General features: G+C 38.2%; 2 protein-coding genes across 3 annotated transcripts; both read right to left on the bottom strand.

Annotated features, from left to right (window-relative positions):
* Positions 1 to 1,561: 1,561 nt before the first annotated feature.
* Positions 1,562 to 17,958, bottom strand: keap1b (kelch-like ECH-associated protein 1b). 2 transcript variants are annotated; one of them, XM_030137935.1, is made up of 7 exons: positions 17,864 to 17,958; positions 13,019 to 14,345; positions 10,896 to 11,141; positions 8,556 to 9,232; positions 6,309 to 6,514; positions 5,644 to 5,820; positions 1,562 to 3,301 (listed from the first exon to the last, which is right to left on the bottom strand). In XM_030137935.1, the coding sequence occupies exons 2-7, from the start codon at positions 13,322 to 13,324 to the stop codon at positions 3,036 to 3,038; spliced, it is 1,878 nt and encodes a 625-aa protein (XP_029993795.1). In that variant the 5' UTR covers positions 13,325 to 14,345; positions 17,864 to 17,958; the 3' UTR covers positions 1,562 to 3,035. The 2 variants fall into 2 exon arrangements, with proteins under 2 accessions (XP_029993795.1, XP_029993804.1); XM_030137944.1 differs by having other exon boundaries at positions 17,860 to 17,938.
* Positions 17,959 to 22,546: 4,588 nt separating this feature from the next.
* Positions 22,547 to 26,979, bottom strand: s1pr5b (sphingosine-1-phosphate receptor 5b). Its single transcript, XM_030142267.1, has 2 exons — positions 26,885 to 26,979; positions 22,547 to 25,514 (listed from the first exon to the last, which is right to left on the bottom strand). Exon 2 carries the CDS (start codon positions 25,286 to 25,288, stop codon positions 24,071 to 24,073), a length of 1,218 nt encoding a protein of 405 aa, XP_029998127.1. The 5' UTR covers positions 25,289 to 25,514; positions 26,885 to 26,979; the 3' UTR covers positions 22,547 to 24,070.
* Positions 26,980 to 27,230: the final 251 nt, after the last annotated feature.

Here is a 27,230-nt window from a genome sequence, read left to right as displayed (position 1 = left end):
CATCCATCCATCCATCCATCCATCCATCCATCCATCCTGATGTTTGAGCCCAGGCAACGTAATTATAATTTAAGGGGAACTGAAATCTACAGGAAAATTAAGTGTAGAACAAACATAAAAAACCAGTGTATCTCTGTTACAGGGGTACATCTGTGGAATAATCTGGAGCAAAACTTAAAAATGTCTTCTTCAATCTGTGCATTTAAAAGGATGTATAAATTCACTATAATAACAAAATATAGAACATTAGAAGTACGCATAAAATAAGATATTATAGTTAATTGGTTATCATGATAAGAAGATACTATCATATTTATTGATCATTGTATTTGGAGTAAATATTTAAAGTGGATATATATATTATAGTTTAGATTAAAAATGGTCAATTATTGCAAATCTGATTGTGTATGAGGTGACTAAAAAAAGTGTATATGAATGGTTTTTATGGATGTTTTGTGTTATTGTAAAAAAATATACAGAGGAAAATGAGTGTTAACAAAGCAAAGGAAGCAGATCTAGTTTGATTATTAGTTTGTAAAAAAGGGGGTGGGGGTCAGTAAATTATACTTCTTCCCACTCCTTTTCGAGCGCAAAAAAAAAAAGTATTTGTTTTGACCATGTTGTATGATTCTTTGTTATCTGATGATTCTATGTGCTCGAAATAAACTACTACTACTACTACTATCTATCTATCATCATTGAGGTAACAAACTTCTGACCCTGTGTTTCTGATGTAATGAAACCTAATGTTATAACCTCACTAATTTCCTTCCTAGTTAGCTGCTAAACTCACTTTTGATCATCAGTAAATGGGTGATTTCTCTGTACACCTTTGGTTTTATTTTTTCCCTCCAATATACAGCTCTATAAATCTGTACCATTGAGGGTCCACTCTCCTTTAATTCTATGCTTGGCTCATGCGGGTGTTTCCTGGAGAATTTAATGTCTGACTACTATAACAATAATTGACCAAGCTATTCAATTTAAGGACAGCATTAGTTTTTCCTCCAGGGTAGCTTTAGGATAATTTATAACCTGAAGGCCTTTCCTTTAAGGCCACTGCAGCCTCTCTCCGTCTGACTGGATTATACCTTGATACTCTTATAAGGCCACATTATCTGGGAAGTTCTCCTGTTGGACGACATAATAATGGTCTATCACAACCACCTGCCAGCAAGGAAATGGCAACTGCTGGCAATTATCATGGGTGGTCTGATACAGTGAGAAGCTGCCCTTGAATGTTTGAACCCTAAAACCTTAATACAGGTACATTTCTTTTACTTGAGCTTTTAGCGTCTTTGTTTAAACAATCATTTTAAAGTTTAATTGATGTTGAACTTGAGATAGAACAGGTAAACAAAAGGTCTTTAGCTCCATCAAGTGGACATTCCTGCTTTGTACATTCACTCAGATTAAAACACATATTTACAGTAAAATAAACACCCCTGTGGTTGTGAGACGCAGCAGTTTCCTTAATGATTTAACAAAAGAAAAACTCAACAGTAACAAAAGAAGTGTGCTGTTCATTGGATTTAGCAAAGGTGAATCATACCATGACTACAGCGATACAATAAACATATATTTTACTTTACAATGTATTATTGTACATGGTATTTTTTGCTGACAAAAAAAATTTACAAAGCAAAACTTAAATACTCTAATTTCCATTCCAACTACTGATGGAGAGGAAAAAAAGTCCCTTTTAACTTTAAGCAATTATACAAACATCCAAAATTAGCATCAACAGGCATTCCTAGTTAGTTACAACGCATGCTAATTATTCAAAAACACATCACCAGAGTCCAAGTCCATACAAAGCTGATGTCAGTTTTGAGGAACGAGAAAACCCAAGATCTGAACAAATAAATAAAAAAGTGAGCTCTTAAATTCTGTACAAGGCTTCTTAGAATATCAGTGTACAAAACATCACGTAAAAACCTTTGTAGCTTAAACTGCTGTTACAAATACACTTCTTTAAGCAAGTTTTTCATTAGCATACAATATGTGAACACTAATGCACAAACATGGTCACTTGTTGTTTGAGGTCTGGTGGAAGTGAGGGTCAAAGGTCGGCGGTGTGGGGGGCTTCTCAATTACATCAGTCAATTAGTGTTTTTAGAAAACACATTCAGTGAGATATTTAAATGCTACTGTTTTGTTTCCTCTAAATGCATTCCCCCTCCGCCTGTTGGCACTCCACATACCTATTACACCACCAAGACAGCCTTAGATGAAGATAAAGCTGGATATTTTCCATTTCTTTAATTTCACATTTTATGAATCTACCAGTAGCTATGAGTTACAGGACACATTGTTTACAAAGCTCTCAAGGTCCTGCTTCTCCTGTACCAACACTCGTAGATATCGTCATGACCAAGCATCATACTGTAACTCTGCAAGTGTAATGAATGCCACAGTGACATATGCATCTCTAAACAATATACTGACGATAGGAAAGCCCACAGGCATTGTAATGGCACTTTGAAGTTGACTGCCTATACTGACAAATGCTACTTTCTATATAATGGGGTCATTTATATCACTTAAAGTTTCCTCTCAGGTTGAAATTTTGCTCAAGTTTAACCACAAAGAGCATGTGATGACTCATTGAGCAAATACATGGCCCTTTTTGTAATCAGCCCTTTTCTCCCATGTATCAAACATGGGAGATGATGGTCCGACTGAGGACTTCAAATGCCACAAACGGGCCATCGTGTTTGTCACAACTCACAACAGATTAGTCAAACTCCAGTTCTTCAAACCGGCAATGAAGGATTAGGGTACAGGTTTGTACTGTATAATCTAATGCTCACACTGAACTAACTTGCACATCTACAGTTAAGTATGAACACTGGACTTCACTTTATTTGTATTTCACATCAAGCGCCATCTCTTGAATCACTGAGGCAACAAGTGGTGTTACGTCTCAACACTGACGCTACCCAGTTTAAAAGGATTCTTATCTTGATTTGGGAAGACAGCATTGGGTTTTTGGGTGTATGCCTGTGTTTGTATGTGATGTCTTGTGGTGAGTCTCATGTGCCTTTGCCGAAGGGCCCGTTGTGCCGCTGACTGTGATGGGAACCGTAACTGGAACTGCTGGACTGGTGACCCTGTGGTGATGTGGTGCCACACTCCTCAGACTTCTGACATGGACCCAAGTCTTTCTGGCAGGGCTCCATGGTGACGGCAACACCTACACCGCTTCGCCCTGATGTCATGTGTGTCACCTCTGACCACGTGTCCCTCTCTGGATCGTAACACTCCACGCTATCCAGAAAGGTGTTGCCATCATAACCTCCTGTAAAAAATACACAAGCATATTTAGAATATGATCTTATTTATGAACAATCTTATTATTGGACATTAAATTATTTTAAAAATGCATGAGTCATAACATTAAAGCTACAGCAGGCAGAAATCAGGAAAAGAAAACACCAGACTGAAGATACATTCAGTATATACTGTACATGAAGATGGACAAAGTGATGCTACTATGACACTATGGAAAAGTGAAGCTAAAAAGTGTATTGGTTTTGGAACTGCTGGATAACTGCTGTGGTATATTAGAGAATTATGTGTGAATTATTGTGATTTTTTTGGTAAATATTCAATCTAAGAGCCCTTCAACATGGGCAGGTTTGTTTAAAATCAAATGTTAGCTAAATGCTTTTGTAAAAGAGGGGCTGGTTTTAATGAACAATAACTCCAGTCTGTGTCACATGGAGAAAATAATACTGAGTTTACTGATCAGTGACTGTTTCTGATGAATCAAACACATGCGAGGGGCTAGACACAGATGCTTCAGTGTGTTGTTTCTGCACTGTGGGTCTTATGTAATGCAATTTTAATCCCTGTATGTATGGCACATATGGCTTAATTGATAATAAAGCAGACTTTGACTTATTCAGTGCATTGTCTCATGCAGTGGTCCAGTGTGTATCCAGTCCAGTCCAACTGGTACAGCTTTAATGTCTGTAATTAACTTGAAAAAGTGTATTCAAGAATGATAGTCTATAAAATTGAATATCATCTTTATGTTATCCCAATTCTGACATCCAACAGCATAATACGGCATTTTTATTCCTATTTTCATGCATCTCCCCCATTAGCTTTCATTTGTATCTCTGTGTTAGTAAGAAACTAAGGTGTTTGTATTTTGGGATTTATTGTTGCTTTGTCTGTATTTTACTGTATTGTACCATAAACTGTGACCCAAAAACTGAGTTACATACTGAACCATGATTTTTGTGTACCATGACACCCCTAGATAACAGAAACATTTTTGTGACATCAAAATCACTACTTGTTATTATTTTTATAATCAGCTACATATATAGATAAATACACAGTTACTATATCTAAGAAAATTGGAAGTAATTTACAGCTCTACAAAGAGAAGATAATTGTGTGATAATCAGAGGTTGGTAATCCCAGGTTCATCAAGTCAAAGTCCTGCCATGTATTGGTTCCTACCTGTTCACTCAACATGGGTGATTCCACCAGAGACTTCGATATATATCAGAGTCATGACACTTCCATAGACTCCCACTGTAAAAAATGGTGGACGAAATATGGACCTACTTCCAGGTTCTGCAGGGGCTGGTAGTTCCTACATTGAGTGTAACGCTGTCAGCGCACATTCATTTCTGTTGCAGCGCTAAGTTAATAAGATATTGTCATCTTTCAAATTAGCGAGTGTATTTCTTGTATTAGCGGACATTTGTGTTGTAAATTCTGTTTTCTTTGGTATGTGTTAACGTTTGTATAAATTTATATCTTAAACTGTTATGTTGGATTTTCAGCTGTAGCCCTATAGTTTGCTATCTTGACTTGGCCAGCTGTTGAGATTTAACCACTATAACCACAAATTAGGGAGTTTTTAAGATAAGGTAGTGTTAGTACAAATGTTATCAGTGGCTTTTATTTTAGTTGTTTTGCTGAACCTGGTGGTGTTTGGTTAAGTTTGTCATTTGAGGTAATGTGCTAATTAGGGGGAGAGTTGCTGTAGAGCTGAGCTCTGCCAATAAAAGTTCATTAAAGTAAAAAAGGGTTAGGGTTAGGACTTTGACTTGATGAGCCTGGGATTATCCACCTCTGGTGATAATGTAGAGAAAACTTAACAAAGAGTCCCTTTATGGAGACTTACAATAAGGGAAACATCAATTATAATAATAACAAAAAAAAAAATGCAGCTCCACAAGATCCACAAAGAAAGAGGCAGAAAATGCAATTCAACATCCCGTCAGTCTGGTCCCATCATAAAGATGCTTCTGATAGAGCACTGGCAGGGACCAATCATAACAAGTGTCAATCACTTGATTTTATCTCCCTTCCACATACTGGTGCAGACCTGACCACCTGAACAGCAATATGCTGAAAAGTTATTATGGATGGAACTATTGCCCAAAGATACCTAAATAAGACCAATATCCTTATTACTGTAATTTGTTTCATAATAATCCTTAATCTGGCCCCTGAGGGATTTTTTAATCTCCATACACAAACTAAAATGCTCTTAAATCCTTTGTTGTCGTCCTTGTTGTATGCTGCCCTGATTGTGTATACATTTGAGAGTAAAATGCTATTGTCTATTTATTATAAAATTCAAGAACTCAAAATATCAAACGTGCTGCTACCTACCCAACACATAGATGCGTCCATGTAGTGCAGTGACTCCCAGGGCACTGCGCCTGTGCCTCATGGAGGCAGCAAAGCTCCATGTGTCTGTTTCCACATCATAGCGCTCCACCGTGTTCAGCTGATTAGTGCCATCGTAGCCTCCCATCACAAAGATATGATTTCCAAGTGCACACACACCTGAAAGTTAAGTTTATTCAGCTATTAGTTTCTTTATCTAGGGATGGCCAAAGAGTAGAAATAAATTTGTCTCTGAATACAGTACATCACACTGCACAAACACAAAATCATACATGGTTGAAGTATAAACTAAGTGTAAACTGTATGGGTACACAAATGTTCTCAAAGTGTATGTAAAGAAACATTATTTGCTCGTAACAGAGTTAAGAGGATGTTCATGCATAAATGTGAAGCACCAGTATATCTACAAAATAATCAGTATTGAATGCAGGCATATCTACTTTGTAGATAAGATGATCAAAAATCTAATTCTATCTAGTTGTTTTGTTAGAAAATATTGATTACCAACCTGGTTTGAGCTCCCTAGCACAAACCATAGATGCAAAACTGCATGTACAGTCAATAGTAATTTTCTAACTTTCAAAACCAACTGTTTTTCTGTAGAAATATGTTTTTATTACAAAGAATGTTTCTCATTTTCCTCTCACCAGCTCCAGAGCGGACAGTGTTCATGGAGGCCATGGTCCTCCACTCGTCCCTCTCAGGGTAGTAGCATTCACAGGAGCTGAGCCGGTTGGCACCGTCAAACCCCCCTACGGCATAAAGTAGCCGGTTGATGACAGCCACACCCACCCCGATACGGCGCGTCAGCATGGGGGCCACCAGTTGCCATTGGTCTTTTTCTGGATCATATCTGCCAAGAAAAACCACAGATATATTTTATTCTTACTGATGCTTTATCTGCAATTGTCATTTACATTAAGAAGCCCCATTCACAGATATGCTTGTATCACTGTACATTCAGCAACTGACATGATGAAACAGACAGGCTTGGGCTACAGCCATCACATAAAGCACTGCCAACAAATATGCATTAGTGTGAATAGATAAGTCTAGTCTTATTTTAATTCCTCACTGTTTAGACACCAAGCAGATGGAGCAACAAGGACAAGAAAGTCCCATAATGTTTACTGGCTTTGAAGACCCTAAAACCAAATGTACAGAAATAAATCAAGTCTGAAGAGGTTAGAGGTACAGTTAGAGTTTGGCCTTAGACTTGTGTATTGTTGCATGCTATTACCCTGCCCCCCAAACGGAAGGCAAGAGGTGCTGTTTTTGGTTCGGTTTGTTTGTTTAACACTTTAGCAGCAAATCTATTGGTTCAATTCATACCAAATATTACTGATTACCAGTGACCCAGAATAGATGTTATTACATTTTGGGAAAGGTGGGTCAAAGTTCCAATATTTTCTATAATTTGTTTTTTTTTTGTTTGGTTTTTTAAAAATCTTCCCATCTACTTATAATGGGCGAAATACATGTGAGGAGGAAGGGTTTGTTGTGCCTGGCAACACATGTTACATATTTTTTCATTATGGGGGCATTCAGAAAGATTAGCCATGTTCCTTTCTCACAATCAATGTTTGCCTGGTTAATATTTGTCACTTGACTGCTCCCTACCTGCGTCATCTGAGGACTACAAACAAACTGTAGGTAAAGCTGTAACTGAATTAAGTCATTTGCATAATTCACTTGAGAGTTTAGGGATTGTTCTCTTCCAATCAAGTGTAGATCACAGTGATTATGCACCATAAACCCTTGCGAGGTTTTGAATCATGTCTCCACAGCAGAATTAACTATTAAATACTTGTTACTGGGACATGACGGTGGGTTGGATACTTATCATTCAGACACTGTCTGTTGAATAAAATTTATGTTGCGAGTCGGTGACCAGCTTAAAAATAAAAACTTTCATCAGTCCACTTTCTTGTCAGCCATCATTCCACAACCCCAAAAAAATAAAATAAATACAACTTCCTTGTTGAAAGTCTTGGGGAACTATAAATGTATTACAGGAAGTGAGGCAAAGCTATTATAAAGCTCATTTCTTTCCAGGAAGAAATAGGTTTCCGCATTGACTAAATAAACGGAATCAAAATGTCTGAGTGTAAGCCTGTTTGTTCTCTTCTGGACTTTAGTCACTCGTGCTTTTGCTTACTTATAATTAAATCAATACACTATGCCAGTCCACAGGCTTTAAAAGCAGGCTGGCACAGTTACAGCTCACTGAATGCTTCTCCATCTGCTGATAGTCAAAAGGACAGGGCTTGTGGTTTATTTCCTACTATTATCAACATCAAATCAGACTGTGGCTGTACACACAATATGTTAGTGGTTTAAATTTACAGTTGCAATGGTCTGGTGAGAGGAATTATTTGTGATGCTAAAACTAAAAAATACCCCAAAACCTGGGTCTAGGCATAGGGTTAGGGTATGATGATATAAGACCTTCTAAATGACACAGTTACTGCTGCAACAGAAATCACCAAATCACACTGCAGGTAAGGACTGTGTGGATGTCATCATTTTTATGTGTACAAGTGGTGTCAACTTGTGAATAAAACCCACAGTCCTTCTGTGAGAGATGTGAAAGTTGTCTGGTAAATGGTTTGGCAACCTAAAAGCGTTAGCAAACAAACCATCTCTAGTGAGAACAGCCAGACAGAAAACGGACATTATTGTGGTAAAAAACAAAATATACTGATAATTTGAAAAAAAAAAAAAACAACATTAAGACTGAACAAAAAAGACATGGTTGATTCTGTTCCAGTCCAACGTAATGCCTCCCCTCGTTCAGTGTCATTCATTTTTAGGGTGTTCTCAGACTTCATAAACCTCAACAAAGGCCCTGAAAATACTGTCAGCTTTATTCGTTTAGACTTCCAGTGTCTTACCTTTCAACACTATTGTGATGGATACACCCATGTGATCCTCCAACTGCATATATCATGCCATCGATGACACCGACTCCTATTCGGTTCCTGGGTACGCTCATCGGTGCACATGGTAGCCAGCAGTTGTTCATGGGATTGTAGCAATCCAGCGCATTTGAGTCCATGTTGCCATCAGGAGCATTATTTCTTCCACCAACAGCATAGAATAGCCCACTGATCACACACGCTGCCAGCCCGCTCCGGGGAACCTGTAGGTCAGCAAGTCTCAGCCATGCTCCAGTACAGGGGTTATACGCCTCCAGGTAGCTGAGGGACTGACGGAAATAGCCCCCTGCTGTGTAGATTAGCTGTGGCACCTTGGGTGTTCGGCAAGAGATGACTTTGGTGGGTTTGTGGAGGGTAAGGTCTTGGAAGATCTGAGCCAGGTAGTCTTTACACTGAGGATCCCAGTCTAGAGACTGGAGCTGGGCCTGCAGGAAGTTGGGGGTAAGGGAATGGCAGCGGACGGCCTGTAGTAAGGCCTGGACATACGGTCTCCTGTTCTCTCGGTCGTAGCGAACCCATGCCACACAGGCCTGGAACACTTCGGACTCACAGCGCACATTGAGCTCATCGCGACTGATGAGGGTCACCAGCTGGCAGTGGGACAAGTTGAAGAACTCCTCATGGGTTGACACCTGAGAATACGAGCACAGTAGAAAATAAAAGGTTTTAATGAATTTAAAGTTTTTTAAATAGACACTATACTACCACTAAAACAAACACATGTAAACTATTTCAAGGAACTGATAGTTGAAGCATACAAGCATTTCCCTCTTGTCTAAGGGAAAAAACCAAAACTAACCACAAAAGTAAAACACACAATCAACTGAAACTGCTGTCAATAAAATCCAACCCTTAAACAAAGGGCATCAGACCTATTATCTGCAGTACAAGACCACACAGAATCACAGTCTATACTCTACTTTTCTTAAGAATACGATAGAAGTTTAAGATTTACTGAGCCTGTTCTAAACCCTTTATTGTATTAACTGACACATCACACACTCAGAAAGAGACTTCATCACCTCTGCCTGATGAATGTCTCAGGAATCAGAATCAGGTGACCTTTTCCTTGTAGCCATCCTTTGCAGTCAGGTGTGCACCTGCTACAGGCTAACCCACACACTAATACTCATGACTCACAGCTTACACATGTAACTATTCTCTCACAAAGGCAACAGCCAATTGTTTGCTGGCCTGAAGCGGAAAGACAGAAACCACAATGGAACAAATGAAACAGCATTTGTTTAAGTGAGTGCTAAGCAGAGGCAATGTTTCTGACTGATTAAGCAAAGACAAAAAGTCTATCCAGGATAAATCTGAATAAAACTTCAACTTGATTTATTTATAATACATACTCAAAATGTAAAATATCTGTTCTTTCACAGGACAGAATAGAGTATGTCATCCAGGGCATCTCAGTGGCACCACTTTGGTTGTCATGATAATGAAATATTATTATATTTGTCTTTTTCTGCTCATTTTATGCCTGTAAAATAAATCTAAAAATAGTATATCTAATGGAGAAGAAGAACAATTTATCAAAATTACCTTTGTTTGCCTATTAGATAGTGTAAACAAAAACTTTCTGGGCAGATTTTACATGAATAACTTCAGTTAACAGATTCTGTTCATAAAAAACATACAGAAATAATAATGATCAATCCTTTTTCTGTATTTAACCTTTATTTAACCACGTAAGTTAGTTGAGAACTGATTCTCATTTCCAATAATGACCTGGCCAAGAGGCAGCACACAAACAAAATAAACAACTTTACTAATAGAAGTTACATGAAAAGAGTGTTAGAGAGTGTCAGCCAATCTAAAAAAAGTATATAAAACAATAACAATAATAATAATAATAATAATAATAATAATAATAATAAAAATAAAATGTTGAAATCCTGGTCAAAACCCAATTGGAGCCACTTTAAAAAACAATTATGTAATAATTATGACATACACTGGTATGTTGTCATAAATTTAACCTTAAAAAAACTGTAACTCCTGCATTTGGATGTTGCTATTCATGATGTTGTGATTTCAATATGTCCATTTCAACCCTACACCTATTTATTCTAAATAAATCAGTAAACCTACAGTATCATAATAAGAAATAGCCATAAATAGCACCAGCTCATTTGCCAGACAATAACAGTGTTAAAAGGAGAACATCCTACTTTCATATGCACTGATGCTACATCTGATAACAATGAGCTACTGAGCTAAGTTTTATATCAAGTCTGCATGGCTTTACTGTAGGCAAAGCTTTTATGAGAAACAAATCTGAAGCTTTACCTGGCTGAAATTCATGTAGATGTATTCACGAGCCTTCTGATGAAGCTCTGTGCAGCCAATCTGCTCAGCAAAGTTAGCAATGCCAATAGCGTTGCTAGGATCAAGCTGCTGTACCAGGAAATCACAGCAGGCCTTGACCACACAGTCAATCTGGTACATGACAGCACCGTTCATCACGTGGATCACACACTTCTCACCCACAGAGATGCTGGCTGTGTAGGCAAACTCAATCAGTCTGTCCATGACCTGAAGGGCAGGAGAGAAACAAAGACCAATGGAAAGATTAAATAAGGACAGACAAATGTGTAAGAGGAGGGAATCTGTGCTCCCATTTTACCCTCTGAGGAAGAAGCTGACAAAGTAACATCTGGTTTTGTATGTTCTTATGCAAATGTACCCGGAGTTTTCAATCAAATATCTGAAATAAACATGGTATTTCTTTTGATATACACGGGGTCATCTAAAACAACGTGAACTTGGACAATGCAACTACAAGCCTTGATCTGATCTGTAGGCATGGATTTAGCTCCATCTGAGGGAATAATGGTCTCTGTTTGATTAGTCTGTGACAATACCCTTTTTTCTTGCTTTTAAGCGTGTGAAAAGTTCTCATTTATTCATTCACCACATATTTTTACTTGGAAGATAAGCTCAAGTGAATGCCTCATCTACAGTATAACTGAACTAACTGATAAAACCTTAAGAATAACAAGTCATTAAACTACAGGATGAATAAAAATCACTAATGCACAAACAGATGAACTGGTGGTAACCCATGGTTAACAGTGGACTTGTTAACTGAAAGTACTGACTTTAAGGAACAAAAAAACTGCTTGAAAAAAACCACTCACATCTGGATTTTTTTTACAGTCAGTTTGATGTTCACTTCCACATTTTTGTTTAATTAACTTGTGGTGGATATTCAGCAACCCAATGTTATAATTTAACAAAAAAATTAAAAATGATTACTGACTTAACCCATAAAGACCCAGTGCTACTTTTATGGCAACTCCCAAATAATTTCTTTTTCTCTCCATTTAACCTTTTCCTAAGTGATTTGTCACCATTTATTATATTATCTTCTGTATTTTGCATTTTTCAGTGTAAATTGCCTATTTTCATATATTTAATTGACTGATTGTGTAAATGTTCATTAAAGCCCAGGGTAAATTCAGAGGTTATTATATCAAATCAGAAAAAAACTGAAGAAAAGGTGACCTTTTCAGCAAAGTATACCAACAACTGAACATAAAAGCAAGTATTTACAACATTTATATTTATCAAACTCTATGGGTTTCACTGGTGAATCAATGTTGTAGAAGATGACAGTGTTCCCTCGATACCTAAGGAGCCTCTGAACGTCCAAATGGATCATATCTGATGACCATGATTTTACACAAATTATTTACATGTATTGATATGATTAGTGGATCAGCAGTTATTAGACATTTTTGATCAGCGGATGCTTTTGGTCACAGTGGCTGTTTGGGTCTTTATGGGTTAAATATTCTTTCCAACAGTTGTCCATTGCAGTGAGAGTAACTTCAATTGACACACTGATATTGTCCTTTATTAATTTTCTATCTTCTTTTATTATATGTAACTACACACTATATTTTATCCTTTGTATAGCACAAAAAATGCTTGTTTGTTTTGTCATTATTTACTGTTGTAATAACATCTGTTGCTCTCTTGGACAAGTCCCACTTGAAGTTTTTTTTTTTTAAATGTAAATGAGTATAGCTGTTGGCTATTTCCTGATCCAAACCAATGTCATTACATTGGCCTCTAACAATACAGTACTGGTCGACCTCAATAACAGAGGTAAAACATGATAAAATCAAAGATTTAAACACTGAGAGGCATGGTAATTGACTTGCAAGTTCACACCTTAAAAGCCCATTTGTACTAGGGATAGGTGTCCTTATCATACAACTCGGTGAGTATTATAATAATTAAGTCAGTGTTAAATGCAACACTGGATCTAATCTTTTATAATCATTACTTTGATATCTACAGTTTATTACTGAAATTATTACAGGTATCTAATGATGTCTGGTGCAACACACCCAAAAAACCTTTTGTGTGTGTGAACATGATGCTAAATTACATTTCAGACTCACCTTAGGATGGATCCCCTCAATGGGCACCAGCTCCATACCACACTCCTTCAGGCCGTTGGTGAACATGGCCCTGAAGACAGGAGAGGAGGATGCCAACACCACTTTATGAGCCACGAAGTCCACGGCTTCCAGGTCTTTGTAACGAACACGCAGCGTCACATCGCACAGCTGTCGCTCCAGCCGCAGCTCGTTCATGATGCTGAAGGCGGCTGCCGTGTGACTCTCCAGAGTGTAGCTGAAAACGCGGTGGCCGTTGCGCGTGGATGGAGTCACCAGCGCTTTGCATTCTGTCAGGCACTGTGTCATTTCCTACCCTTTCCCCTCCGCCTTAGTTATACCTCAAGAACAGTGAGCAGTGTTACAGGTCATCCTTGTACCATGCGCTGGCATGGCTAAAACCAAAGAGGAGATTTAACTGAAGAACTTGGCAGATGTTGACACAGGAAGTTCAGACTCTCCTGGAAGTGTCTAATTCTCTTTGTTAAAGAGTCACCAATCAAACTTAACTTATGTGGACAGGAGGACTTCCTTGTTCTGTTCAGTGCCTGAGTCCAGTCACATTGCTCATTATGGCATCACTAAAGATGTCTATTCCAGTTTCCAGTCATGGCTGGCTGCACTTTTACATGTTTCAGTTCCAACATTGTCAGAATGCTGAGTCAGAATTCCCTTGGCTTTGTCCAAGTGTTAACTTTGCAAAACCTGGAGCAACAAGCACAGCGTTTTAACTAAACAGGTACAGCAAGACTAAATTCTTTGTTCATAATGGCAACAGATGTTTTTTTTTCCTTTTTCTGTGGGGGCTAACACAAACTTGTAAATCACTGTAAACAAAGAATCCTGGCTCTTGCAGTGTCTCTTATTATGTCTGAACAATGATCTTTTTCAGTTTCCCTAAATTGCTCAAATGTTTTCAATAAAGCATTTGATCAAAGATCCACTGAGTCAGCAATGAAGATATGTGGAGATACACTTAAATGCTTACAAGAGTCCCTCACTGGAGAAGTTGAGCTTGCATTTTGATTGCTCCAGAAAAGGGTGAGACAAAAAGAGGTTTGATTTACTGCTTCATGTTAAAGAGATAATAATTCAATCTCACTTCAGAGGGCTACACTCTCTGCTAAGAGCTGCAGCATCAGACACTGTAGATGAGGCAGTGGAAGGCTTGTTGACTTGCTTGGCGGAAAAAAAAACAGGGTCGAGTGCCAGGAGTATCCCAAGTGGAACGTTGAGCCTTTGGGAATGAGACGCCTTCCTCGAGGTTACCCAGCTAAGGAATTTGTTTGCACCACTGTGTTTACTAGGAGGTGGATGGCTCAGCTGACAACTGGAAAAAGAGAAAGAGAGGGAGAAACTGAGCTTCTATATTAAGCATTCCATAGTAATAGAGTTCAACAAAAACAGTTTCGATAAAACAATTTCAAATTAATTCTATACACCACAACAACTATTTCACTTTATTTTCTGTCCACCGACTTTTAGACAGACTGGATGAAATGAAACATAATTCAGTATTTTTATTTTTTAAAGGTATGCAATGTAAATGGCCAAAAAAAAAAAAAAAAAAAAAAAATCGCACATGCAATATTTCACTGCACCACCTTTGGTATTGATTACAGGAGACATTCACTGGATTTAACGAAGCCAATAATTCCGATCCTTCCATGGGTAAGTACTGTAGTGGTTAATAAGGTTTCAGCTGTAACAGGTTATTTAACTAACTGATGCAGTAAGTAGCGTCTCATGTCTTTAAAGTCAAAAAGATTGGACAATGCTAGGATTGATCAGGGTCATCAGGTTTGTGACAGAATAGTTCAGGGAGAATGAGACATCATTTACACACATATCTTAGCCTCCATATAGTCCAAACTCTAATTTAGGATGTGATAAAGACTTCATGCAGTGGTCCAATTCTCCATCATCAATGATCAAAAACTAATGCAACTATGGATGGAAAAATTTTATGAACCTTACTGTAACACTACATAAGCAGTATGTGGCAAAAAAGATGTCACAGTGAACGTCTCCTGTAATCAAAACCAAAGGTGGTGCAGTGAAATATTGTATGTGCAACTTTTTTTTTTTTGGCCAGGCAGTGTATATATAATAACAAGCACACATGTTGTCTATGTTTAGAATTTTTGTTGCATAAAGAAGCTGCTCTGATTTTGTGATTTCTTGTGAATCTCAGTTAATCGAATGAATGTGATACACAGCATTGTCCAGCTCTAGCTTTTACATTACAATTGTTGCATAAAAATATCAGCCGCTATTTAAAAATACTAACAAGTTCACAACCAATTTTTCTGTGACAGCTAACAAGTTTCTCTCTGCATTTTATCTGTGTTGTGTCAGCACACTTTTCACCACCACTGTCTTCTCTTTGTGGTGCAGAACACCACAGAGTAGGTTTTTTATTTTCATAATGAATATCTTCATGGTATAGCTGCTTTGAAAAAGCTCTTTTCCTCTTCTATTCTTTGTTGTTACATTTGAGCAGACTGAGGTCAACCTGATTAAGACTTCAATCTGAGGATTTTAGCATTAAACAAAGAACTAAATAACAGCCATGGTGTAGTGTGTTTTGATAGATGAAGGAGTGACTTAAATTAGGCCCGAATTTAGCTGGCCAGCATGACTGAGTATTTTTTACTCTGTCCTGTGACTGATCCAGCTAGAGGCTGTAGCAAAGGGAACAGTTTGTGCAACAGCCGGCAAAATCCAATCACAAAGTCACAGACTCTCACTAAAAACAGATGCAGGCAAAAGGGACTGAATTGAAAACATTTAACTGCAATTCAGCCAGATTAAAATGTTTATCCACTATATCATGGTCTAACACCATTAGAGAAATCTGCTGCAGCGAATGAAAGTGAATAAACAGAATCTGCAGAGAGGAGCTATGCAGAGTGATTCAGAAATTAATACTTCTTTTGGGAATAACTGGGCTCACTTCCATGGAGGTAACATTCACATCACTGCACCATGTGAAAATGGGCTACAACCATTTTCATCAGAACCCCTTTTTAAAACTTGACCTGCCTGTTGCAGCAACATGCACAATGGGCACTAGTTGACTGTCTGGTACTCCCTGATCAGGAAAAGTCACAGTTACTCAGCAACAATACTGCTGAAAAAGTTCACAATTACATAACAAAGTGAACATACATCTGCCTTGCACACAGTAATCATTACCTCAGGTGGTGATAACGGAGGGTACTGTGCTGGCAAAGTTATATAGCCTTGTGGCTTCAATTTTTGCATGTGTTCTACTCATTGAATTAGTGAAGATGAAGTAAAACTAAACACTACTGCTGGGATTTTTGCATCAGATGGTGATGTCTGTGGTTATCAGCCCTCTGTTAAACCCGCTGTAATATGAAACACACTGACATTTCGATTTACTGCTGTGCTTTTATCACTCCAGGTTTCTGAGTAAAATTCTTTCAGAGAGAACATATTGCACAACTTTCCCCTTAAGAGTCAGAAACTGCCTAGTGACAACAGCCTCTGATAATCTGAGTATATTGCAGTGCATTTCTGCTATGTAACTGTGTTATTTCCTGCAAATTATAAATATAGGAACTGTTCATAAAGAGCTTTAACGCCCAGTTCAGAGAAGAAGCTACTTCTAGAGCTGGTGTTCCTTTTTTTTAATGCCAAGTTGAATGGACAGGCACTGTAGCACAATGTTGAAGCCTGATTAAAGCTAGAAGTACATGACAGTTAATCTCAAGTCACATTTATGGAGTTGAATTACAGAAATTCCCCCTGAATGTTCCAGTTTCAGCATCTCGTGTGAAAAATCTGTTGCTCTGTCTCATGTTGTATGATAAATCTGAAGCCAGCACTTCAGGATCTGTGAAAGAATGCATTTCAGATTCCTCATGCATCAAATGATTAACAGTCAGTAATAAAATAACCCTTAGCTGCAGAGCAAAATATGATTAACTGTAAAATGGTAGCGCACAATAACCCATCTTCATGCTTTCATACAAATGTTGGGATCATGTGAGACCATACTCTGCAACACCTCATAGGACCCTAAAGTAGACCTCCTACCCCAGTTTGTGCAACAATGATTCAGGCCTGCAGATGTTGGACATCATTCAACTAGAATTGCACAATAAAAACAAACTTTGCTCGGTAGTTTAACGCGCGTCACAGAAAGTCAATTTTTATAGCTTTACAAAGGTGTCAGCTGTTTTAAAGCTGCTGAGCAAACAATAAAGATCGGTCCCTAGTGAAACAAAAAGGAAGGTAAAACATGTCCGTGAGCATTTTGACAAGAAGCTACACTCGGTGACTCATCCTGAACTCGTCAACGAGCAAACAGTGGAACTAGAAGTCCCAAAACATGACCCAGAACTGAAGCCAGTCCTTACATAACCCTAGATGAACATGGATTTCCGCGCTCTTTTCCAACATTTCACATAAACAATGCTCCAGCCCTTTGACTGAACATTTATTTCTACGCTTGTTTTGATCTAAATAATATGTAGCGTTGGCGTGCAGGGAAAATGAGAGTATTTCAGGTGAAGCTGTCTCGATTCCAGCCCGAGGTCTGCGACGAAATAGGACTCGATGTATCCATGACAAACAAGAGACGACACCGCAAATAACAAGTTAAACGTTTCGGAAACAGAGCTGACAGCAAAACAGGCTCCTAATAATAGACAGTAGCGTAACGGCTGAGGACCGAGCCGAGCACAAAAATGCTAACAAAGCAATATCTAGCTAAACATGTTCCTATCGGTAGACGCCACCATAAGGCTACAACTACTACACATTATAGCTAACTGTAAACAACACTGGTAGCTTAAATCTGGAACAAAAGACACTCACGTAATCTAGTTCAATTCCTCCATCGCAGTCTGCCGAGCTGTCCGCCACAGAGGAAGGAGGGGGGCAAAGCTGTAACTCACCGTGACTAAGCATTGTACCGGCCTCCTCTGGCTTTCACAATAAGAGTCCGACACTACTGAGCAGTTGGGTTATAACGACAACAAACCGTGTCCCGAAGGCGTGGAGCTCTTATTGCGAAGGAGTCCTCAAAACGGAGGAAAGACGGGCCTTTTCACAGCACCGAGCCAAAAAAAAAAAAAAAAAAAAAAAAAAAAAAAAAAAAAAAAAACTACAGCTTTAACGTCAATCAAATCTGTCACAAATACTATTAATGACACCATAACGTAAACTGCTGCACCTGCCGTAAACACGCAAGTTTTTTTTTTTTGTTTTTTTTTTTTTAAACAAACTAATAAGCAAATCTATGCCATATGGTGTTACAGAGTAAAGAAGCGAACTGAGATATTTGGTTAAATTTGTTCAAATATTAACTACATTAATCACAATCAACAGTTACGACAAACGAATATCCACGACAAATAAGACAAATTACGGCAAACAGTATCACAAATCATAGTCACATAAAGCCAAAGGATATCAAAAAAGTGATCAAATAAATGTAAGAAGCTTGATTGGATAGTGATATTACATAGATACACGATAATAAAAGTAAGTTGTAACATTCCCAAATGACATTAATCGTTGCATATTATGAACATTAAGTGTAATGTTCACTGTTACCTGTACACTACTTAATCTAAATTCTTCTTCCTTTCCTTACAGCCCACTTGAAGAATTTACTCTCCATATCCATGTTTGTGAATGGCTCCTTCAGTACAGCAGATTAAAAATTTCTCCTTGCTCCAGGTAGATGCTGACACAACAGTACTTTTTTTTCTCCTTTGGAAAATACGTAATTCAGGTCAATTGAGACTAGAGCTGTATTGTGATTTACAGTCACAAGGTGGCACCATTAGCCAACTCTGAGACTGCAAAGAGCTCTCATATATTAAACCTGTTCACCTCAAAAATAGTTGCTGATATAGATAATATACGTGAATTAACTTATTAACTGTTTGTCCAAGTGACTTATGCTAAGTTTGAATCATAGTTTTAAGTTCAGATGATTTTCAGAGCTATTGCCATTGGAAAAAACAGCCATTTTTCTCCACATTACTTCCTTGTGATTGACATAGGGAACATCATAAACTGTTCAGAATAGTGATTGTACAGGGTGGGGAAGCAAAATTTACAATATTTTGAGGCAGGGATTGAAAGACAGTGTATGACCAATTAGTTTATTGAAAGTCATGAGAATTTATTTGCCACAAGAAAATTTACATCATAGAAAATGTTTTTATTCTATGTGTCCTTCTTTCTCAATAACTGCCTTCACACGCTTCCTGAAACTTCTGCAAGTGTTCCTCAAATATTCGGGTGACAACTTCTCCCATTCTTCTTTAATAGTATCTTCCATACTTTCTCGTAATAGTTTTGCTCATAGTCATTCTCTTCTTTACATTATAAACAGTCTTTATGGACACTCCAACTATTTTTGAAATCTCCTTTGGTGTGACGAGTGCATTCAGCAAATCACACACTCTTTGACGTTTGCTTTCCTGATTACTCATATGGGCAAAAGTTTCTGAAAAGGTATGGATAATAGTGTTAGGTATGATTATGACATCAATATATGTTTGGTTTCAAAACAATTGATGTAGTGCCTGCTGAGAAAAAACAACTAAATGTTCATTGTAAATTTTGCTTCCCCACCCTGTACATGGTCTTTTGCTAGATCTTTTACATATGTTATGTAGTTTTAAAACAAAAATGATGTCTTCAGATATTTCATAAAAAACATGCTGGTTTGATTGCTTCATTGTTGAACCCATTTTTCACCATATCTGACTTAGAGGTGAGTGGTGTGGTGGTGAGTCCACTTTTTGCATTTGCAGTCCCTTCAACAGTATTTCTTGAAACAGCTACAGAGTTTAAGGATGAACTGCTTGTTCCTGTAGAGCTGACCACAGCAGTCTCTAATGACTTGATCCATCCAAGCCCCGAACCCTTTTGTGGATGACGTATTCAGTGCAACCTCACATGCTTGTGCCCTTGCAGTAACTTCTTTGTTACACTGCTCTTTTGAGGTTCTGCATCAGTGCATCCAATCATAGTGGAGTCTTGCAAACCACTCCACAATGGAAATGACTCTCCTGAAATGCTTTGTGGAGACTCTGATGGAGCCATGAAAGCCTCAGTTGGCACATCATCATCTTTCTAGGTATCCCATTCTGTTTTCTTGTGCCCACCTGCAAATGCAGACATTCTCTCATAGCCATGGAAGGTATAGAAAACAAGGTCTTGGGTTAATCAACCCCCCCTCAGCCAGGATTCACAGCTGATTTAACCAATTGATTGAAGCCAGGTTTAAATGTCCTCTGGCTTAAGCATGGTGAATTTGATGATGAAGCATTAAAAGCAATGGCAAGCCCTTGATATGATGTGACAAGCCTTGAATCAGCCTTCACTTACAATTTTTCAGCTGAGAAATGCCTTTGCCCTCAGTCTGTGTATGATTTCAATTGGAGGAATCTTCACATAAAAAAAAAAAAAAAAGACTGGAAACTGCTTCTTCCAGCTGAGGAACATTTCATAGCTGAGAACATTGGTGTCAAAGGTAGAACTAGAGATGATTATTCATGCTTTTATTTCTGTCCGCCTAGACTACTGTAACAGCGTTTGTATTTGTCTAAACCAGAAAGATCTTCAACATAATATCCCCCTCCTCCCTCACACACCCACCCTCACCTACACAGGACTGATCCAGTGTGCAATATTCAGTGCTTGAGAACCATAGTCTTTTATACTGATACATTGTTCTTTTATTTTCTATATTATTTATTCTATCTACTATATTCTATAGTTTTTTATATGCATATTTATTCTGTTTTGTTTATATTATCCTGTATATATAGTGCCTGTTTGTAGTTATTGCTATTATTGAGCTGCTGAGCCAACTGCATCGAAATTTAATTTTTGATGTAAAATCTGGAATGACAAATAAAGTCTCTCTAAGTCTAAGTCTCCAGGCTGTTCAGAACTCAGCTGCAAGACTTTTAACCCACACACCAGCAAAGGAGCACACATTACACAGATTTTAGCAGACTTACACTGCCTCCCAGTTCTTTTTAGGATAAATTTTAATATTTTAGTTCTTACTTTTAAAGCTTTAAATGGCCACGCCCCTACTTATATTTTAGAGTTGCTAAAATTGCACAACAATCCATGGGCTCCTAGATCATCGAACCAGTGCCAGATGGTCATCCCACACATTCACTTCAAAAGTAGAGGGGATCGAGCCTTCCAAGCTGTGGCCAGGAGACTTTGGAATATCCTGCCACACGCACTTTGCACCTTAACCTCGATTGAGTCTTTTAAAAAGAAACTTAAGACCTCCATGTTTAGACTGGCTTTTAGTTAAGGGTGTGTTTTATGACTATTTGATTTTACATTTTTATGCCTGTGTCTGTGTATGTAACTGTGTGTTTTTACTGCCTATGTATCTCACTTCTGATTTTATTGTAAAGCACTTTGTGAAATATTTCTGCAAAAAGTGCTACATAAATTTTATTATTATTATTATTATTAAAGCATGGATGCAGAAAAAAGACCCAAGCAGTCTATATATTCATCGCAAGTTTATTGTTTCCGTGAAAACAAATGCAATCATCTCAGTCAAAGCCATTTTTGTTATAAAGGTACTAGCAAACCTTATGGTAAGTATGTAAGTCAGAGTCTCTTGATTTTGACAAGAGATGATAATATCATAACCTCTGCGTGTCCAGTTTTATACATGATTTCAGCAGCTGACAGAAAATGCCGGCAGGGGAGAGGTTCTTTGCCTTGTTAACCTCTGTCAGCAGGCACAGTGCTGGTAGATACAGCCAACATCTGGAGAGACACCTGCAAATCATATCAAAAGCATCCTAGTGTCCTGTGGTGCATTTTTTTTTGTGTTTCTTTGAGCGCATGAAGGTTAAATCAAATGCAATACAACCATGTAGTTAACCAGCATGTGTGTATATTTAACTTTGCGTGAAGTGTGTCCTGTTTAGAGGCTTTGTGCAAAAAAGTTCCTCTTAAAGGGTGAAAAGTCTATGTATCTCTAAATCGCTATACTACATATGATGCGTAAGAATAAAAATGATTGCAGACACACACACATTTTATTCAACATCATTAATTAACAGTATGTTTACTTTGTTCTATTTATATGAAGCTCAACTCTTATGGAGAACATTAAAAATTAAACCCACCTGTGTATGATCCATTTCTATTTCAGTCATGTGTGGACAACAGGTCAGAGAGGGGTTATGGCTGATGTTACCCACAGGTTGACAGAATACGAAAAAGGAGGATTGAGTATTCAAGGTTTTAATCAAAGGCTCATTGTGTGGTGCCTAAGCCATCATGAGCCATACAGAGTTTGTAGAAGAGCACTGTATATAGGCCAATGCCATTACCAGATGTGAGACAAGGAGGCTGACTTCCTGTGGTGTGTCTTCGTAAACTGTTCTTCCACTCACACAACCTCAGCCCCAAAGAGAAATACACAGAGACACACTTACATGCATGCATAGTTCTAGTGCATACACAATGAAAATAAACCAGAAACTCAGCAGAATCATTCAAGAGAGAATTTTTATTTCTTTTACGAAAAGAAAAATAAAGTTGCTGCTGCTATAATTTATAACACAAATGAAACAAAAAGTCTTCAGAAATACAAAAATACAAAGTTCACTACATGAATTACAGTACAAATAATTACACTGCCTCATTTGTCAATGTCCATACAAATTGTTATAAAAGTATTTGTATAAAAAGTCTGATGCCAAACCCCAAAAATGTATTTAGTACCATAAACCATAAACTAAAATGTTGTTTCTACTTAATAGTTACCACTGAATTTAATAACTGTACAGTGGCAAATATTTCCTGATTCATCAGCACTTAGTTTACAAGTACAGGCACATCTAAAACCTCTGATGCAGCTCCGTAACAATGATTTATTGGAGTCCCTCACATCATTAGAAGTTGCTTAACCAATATCTGATGGAGGAGTTTAATTGGTGAATATATACAACACAGGTGATAGAAGTGTTGATCTGGTTCAGTCTGGATCCAACAATCTGCATGTATGTTAAAAAAAAACAAAAAAAACCACGTCAGTTACATCTGGTAGTTACAGTCCCAATACATATTGACATTTTGCTGTTGTTTTTCTTTTTGGGCACTCTGATGTGACATTTAAAAGGAAAAAAAAAACAACAACCCAATTTTCCACACAGCATCTAATCAAGTAACCATCTGTCATTTCAAAAGAGTGGGGGATTTCAATTTCCCGTCTAACTCCCTCCTGCAACTACATCTCTGCATTCTTCACCAGGCAAAAGTTCCTGTGTTATAGAGTAGGTGCCAAATCTATCTTCTCTGTTGTCTTTCAGTCTCAACTCTTTCCTTCAGTTATGTGTAGGTGTATTCCGTGCAATATAATCACAATAAATCTAGCAAAGACTAGGTCTTCGAACCAGCAAAACCCAGGTGTCTACAGATGTTCAGATTACACCATGCACATGCTAGAGGAGTGCATGCTTGGCTAAGGCACTTCAAAAAATAAACTGCAAAAAGGGGGAACATAGCCACACTCTGGTTCACCAGTGAGCCAGCAAGTCTCGGTGACAATGTACCATCTGTAGTTCACTCAATAAAAGGACATTTGTGTTTAAAGAAGAATGTTCTTCCAAGCTTAGAAAAGATTAGCAACAGACCTTAACTGAGTTCAATGCTATTTTTCCACTCTTCGTGACAATTCAGTGCAAAATCGATAAACAAGAGTTTATATATACATGTACAAAAGATACATATTCACATTTGAGTTGCATCCACTTAGTCTTTGTTTTGTAATCATTTTCACATTGAAGTGTTTTGTTATGGTTGTGTAGTTAAAACTAATCCACTCCAGACTTGTCGAAGTGAAACATTTGCCTCATGAGTCTCTTTCAACCTGTAGTGGTGGTGAATTCCTTTACAATATTTCATACACCATCTGTTCTAGATTTGAAAGATCTGTTTGCTTACTTTGTGTAAATGGTGTGCTACATGTTATCTGTGGGAAACTCATTCATGCATTACGACACTTTAGTCCATTTATGACTTGAAGAGTTTAGGGTAGAGAGTCTTTATTGGAGATGGAGTCGTGACAACATTTCCAGAGGAGATGGTTGTCTCCTGTCCAGGCTCTAACTTCTGCGTGGCCACCTCAGTTTTACTGAAACTGCACTCCAGGAATGGCATCCCAATCTTCTTCACTTGGCCATCTCTGGTCATGAGACACGGCCGACAGAGGAGCCTCAGAATGGCTCTTCTCATGTCTTTACTGGTCAAAGTGTAGATGATGGGGTTGAGGAGTGAGTTGACTATGGCTACTCCCAGGAAGTAATCAGCTTTGTAGAGCAGTCTGCAGCTGCCGGTGGGACAGAAAAAATCAAGAAGGAGTAGGATGAATAGTGGCATCCAGCAGGCGATGAAGACACCCAGTACAATGGTGACTGTTTTGAGGAGAGCGATGTACTTTTGTGACTTCCTTGCTAAGCCTTTCCTCATGCTGCCTGATAGGGTCAGCCGCTGACGCTGTGTGTTGTTGCGGACGATGCGGAAAACCCGTGCATAGAGAACCACTATGGCCAGTAACACTGCACTGAACACAGATACACAGCAGAGGATGTAGCTCTTGGCATAAAGTGGGAGAACTGTGGAGCACTTGTCTAGTCTGTACATGCAGTTCCATCCCAAAATTGGTAGGACCCCCAGAAGACCCGACAGGGCCCAACTTGCACCAATCAGTGCCAACATCCGTCCTTTTTTTGCTCCGTGATATGGCCTCATGGTCACCATAGTAACATGCCGTTCAATCGCTATAGCCAGCAGACTAATGATAGAGGCAGCCAGTGTGATGAAGACCCCTCCTTCCCGGAGAAACCAGAGCAGTGGTGTCAGTTTTAACGTATTAGGTCCAGACATGATAATGTTTGCCATGTAAGTTATCCCAGCTAATAGATCAGATAGAGTCAGGTTTCCTAGGAGGTAATACATGGGCAGGTGAAACTTTTTGTTCCTCCAAATGGTGATGAGAACCACAGCGTTCTCCAAGACGATGAGGAGACACACCACCAAGAATGCAATACTCTCTGGTTTAAGGCCCTCCTCCCGGTTTTTCAGCTTACCAGTATAGTTATAATGCTCCACAATAACAGAATTGTCTAAGTATTTCAAGAAGAACTGCAGGCAGCTGGGAGCAGTGGTATCAGGGTAGATGGGTAATGTGGGTGTTGTATGCTCTGCATGAGCAGAGCTTAAAGCTTCCATGCTTGATATTTCTTTTCTTGTATTCTATTTACAATGAACAACTAGGAAGTCATCTTCTTGTCAGGCTTTTGTCCATTAAACTGTGAAAAAAAAATAATCCAAATTTAAAAGAATCACAAAAACCAGTTGAGCTCCTTCGGTGAATGAAGAGAGTACATGAAGATGAGAAAGTGTAATCCACCAAAATGATGTGTTCTTTTTTGCCAGAGGACGGTGCTCTTGAGCTCTGTAGCAAGACACAAGAAAAGCATTAAAATGGAGAGGAGATGAATTTGTTTGAGGTGAAGAAACAGAATTTCTTAATAAAAGTTAATACTGATGTGTCATGAGAGTAAAGGTAACATTACACTGACATTTAAGGCATTCGGCCACAAAAAGTGCAATGAGTCAACACGTACTTTCACTAATTGCTGTTTCCCAGAGAAGGGCTGGTATTGCTCAAAGTGAAAATATCTAAGCCTGCAATGAAATATAAAATGTACTGCTGGTAAATACATCAAATGTGCAAACTCTCTTTTTGTTGCAAATTGTTTCAATGTGAAATTATAAACCACAGTCATCACCTCATAACATTTGTGTAAAAGTGACTATTGCTACTAATCTTTGAAAATTTGCAGAAATTGATACTAAAGAATTCCCCAAAAGGACAGGGGGATTACTTTAATGGCAAACAGCTATATAGTCTATCTAATGATGTTTAAAGTCATTTTAGGGTTCCTTTTAGACAAGAACCTTAACATGTGCAGTTAATTTGGCATGCATACAGCTGTAGTCCACTTTGCAGTATACATCAAGTGTTTTTGAACTGTCTCAATACGCTAACACACTATAAACATGCAACTCTAAATAAAACCTTAATGTAGATTACATACACAGCTTACATTACATACATACTTTGCTTACACTGTTAATGCTGAAACCCATCAGGGGTGATTAGAGGTGCATTCCTCTGAGTCTTTGTCGTGTGGGGAAATGTGTTTCTCACTTCTTGAGTCATATGTTAACATTTAACAAAAGGTCTGGAGACTTTAACCCATTCAGCCTGATGCTAGGAATTTGGGAAATTACTCTAAGGTGTCCATATTGGCACAAACAGCTGAGCCTAAAGTCCCCTGATAGTATGAATATGGTTGGAGTCAAAAATCTGAATGGAAGTCTTGACTGAGGTGGATAGTTCAGTGACAAATTCTTCAGGAGCATTGTAATTGTGATAATTTGAACATTATGATTTCTCAATACATATGTTTACATCTGTGTTGCCACAGATTAGTATTTACATCAAAACATATGCCAGACTTTCAAGTAACTGATGTTTCTCTTGAGTTGCATTTGTGCCTAACATCATTTGTTTTTAGTTAATTTCACAATATCAAAAAACTCTAATTTCCATCGTTGTTAATGCTATTACAAAATAATAGGATTAAAGACTAAAATCTGCTTATCTTTGTAATTCCCAAACAATCCTAAAATACTCAAGGTAAGCGTTTCTCATCTAATGCTGTTTTACCCCAATACTGCACAAAACATCTGAAAATGTCCTAAATTAAATTTTACACAATATCATTGCATTGCAGTGGGCAATGACAGAGAACTTACCTTTAAACTGGTTTTGCGTTGTTCTTATCCTGAACTTCATCTGGTTTTCAGTGACGAGAATCCAAACATGAGCAGCAAGTGACTCCCGGTCAAACTGACAAGGCAGAAGGAGTGCAGTAAGAACTTAGTTGAAACATGCAACCGCTAAGGGGGCTGGTCTTAATGCAGTCTCTCCCACTCACATACTCTCTCTTCCCCTCTGTCTGTCTTTTGCTATAGATCAATGCAGATACTTGTGGTCATGCACTCACAGATAAATGTTATTCATCTTGCTCACTGTAAAGTTCTTAAAAGCTACGAGGAGGAAATGGACACCGAGGTCTTATTGATGCTTGAGTGTTCAAAG

This window comes from Sphaeramia orbicularis, chromosome 1, assembly GCF_902148855.1.
Source record: "Sphaeramia orbicularis chromosome 1, fSphaOr1.1, whole genome shotgun sequence".
Classification (NCBI taxonomy): Eukaryota; Metazoa; Chordata; class Actinopteri; order Kurtiformes; family Apogonidae; genus Sphaeramia; species Sphaeramia orbicularis.
Note: the sequence above shows the minus strand (reverse complement) of the source record. Positions and strands in the feature narration are given on the sequence as shown.

What these genes read in the sequence shown, in the direction of transcription:
- keap1b (XM_030137935.1), bottom strand. Translation starts at nt 13,324, where the DNA reads ATGACACAGTGCCTGACAGAATGCAAAGCGCTGGTGACTCCATCCACG. An exon ending in TCTACATGAATTTCAGCCAG is followed by an intron (nt 9,233 to 10,895) that starts GTAAAGCTTCAG and finishes TCGTATTCTCAG; the next exon opens with GTGTCAACCCATGAGGAGTT. An exon ending in TGGACGCATCTATGTGTTGG is followed by an intron (nt 3,302 to 5,643) that starts GTAGGTAGCAGC and finishes TATTTTTTACAG; the next exon opens with GAGGTTATGATGGCAACACC.
- s1pr5b (XM_030142267.1), bottom strand. Translation starts at nt 25,288, where the DNA reads ATGGAAGCTTTAAGCTCTGCTCATGCAGAGCATACAACACCCACATTA.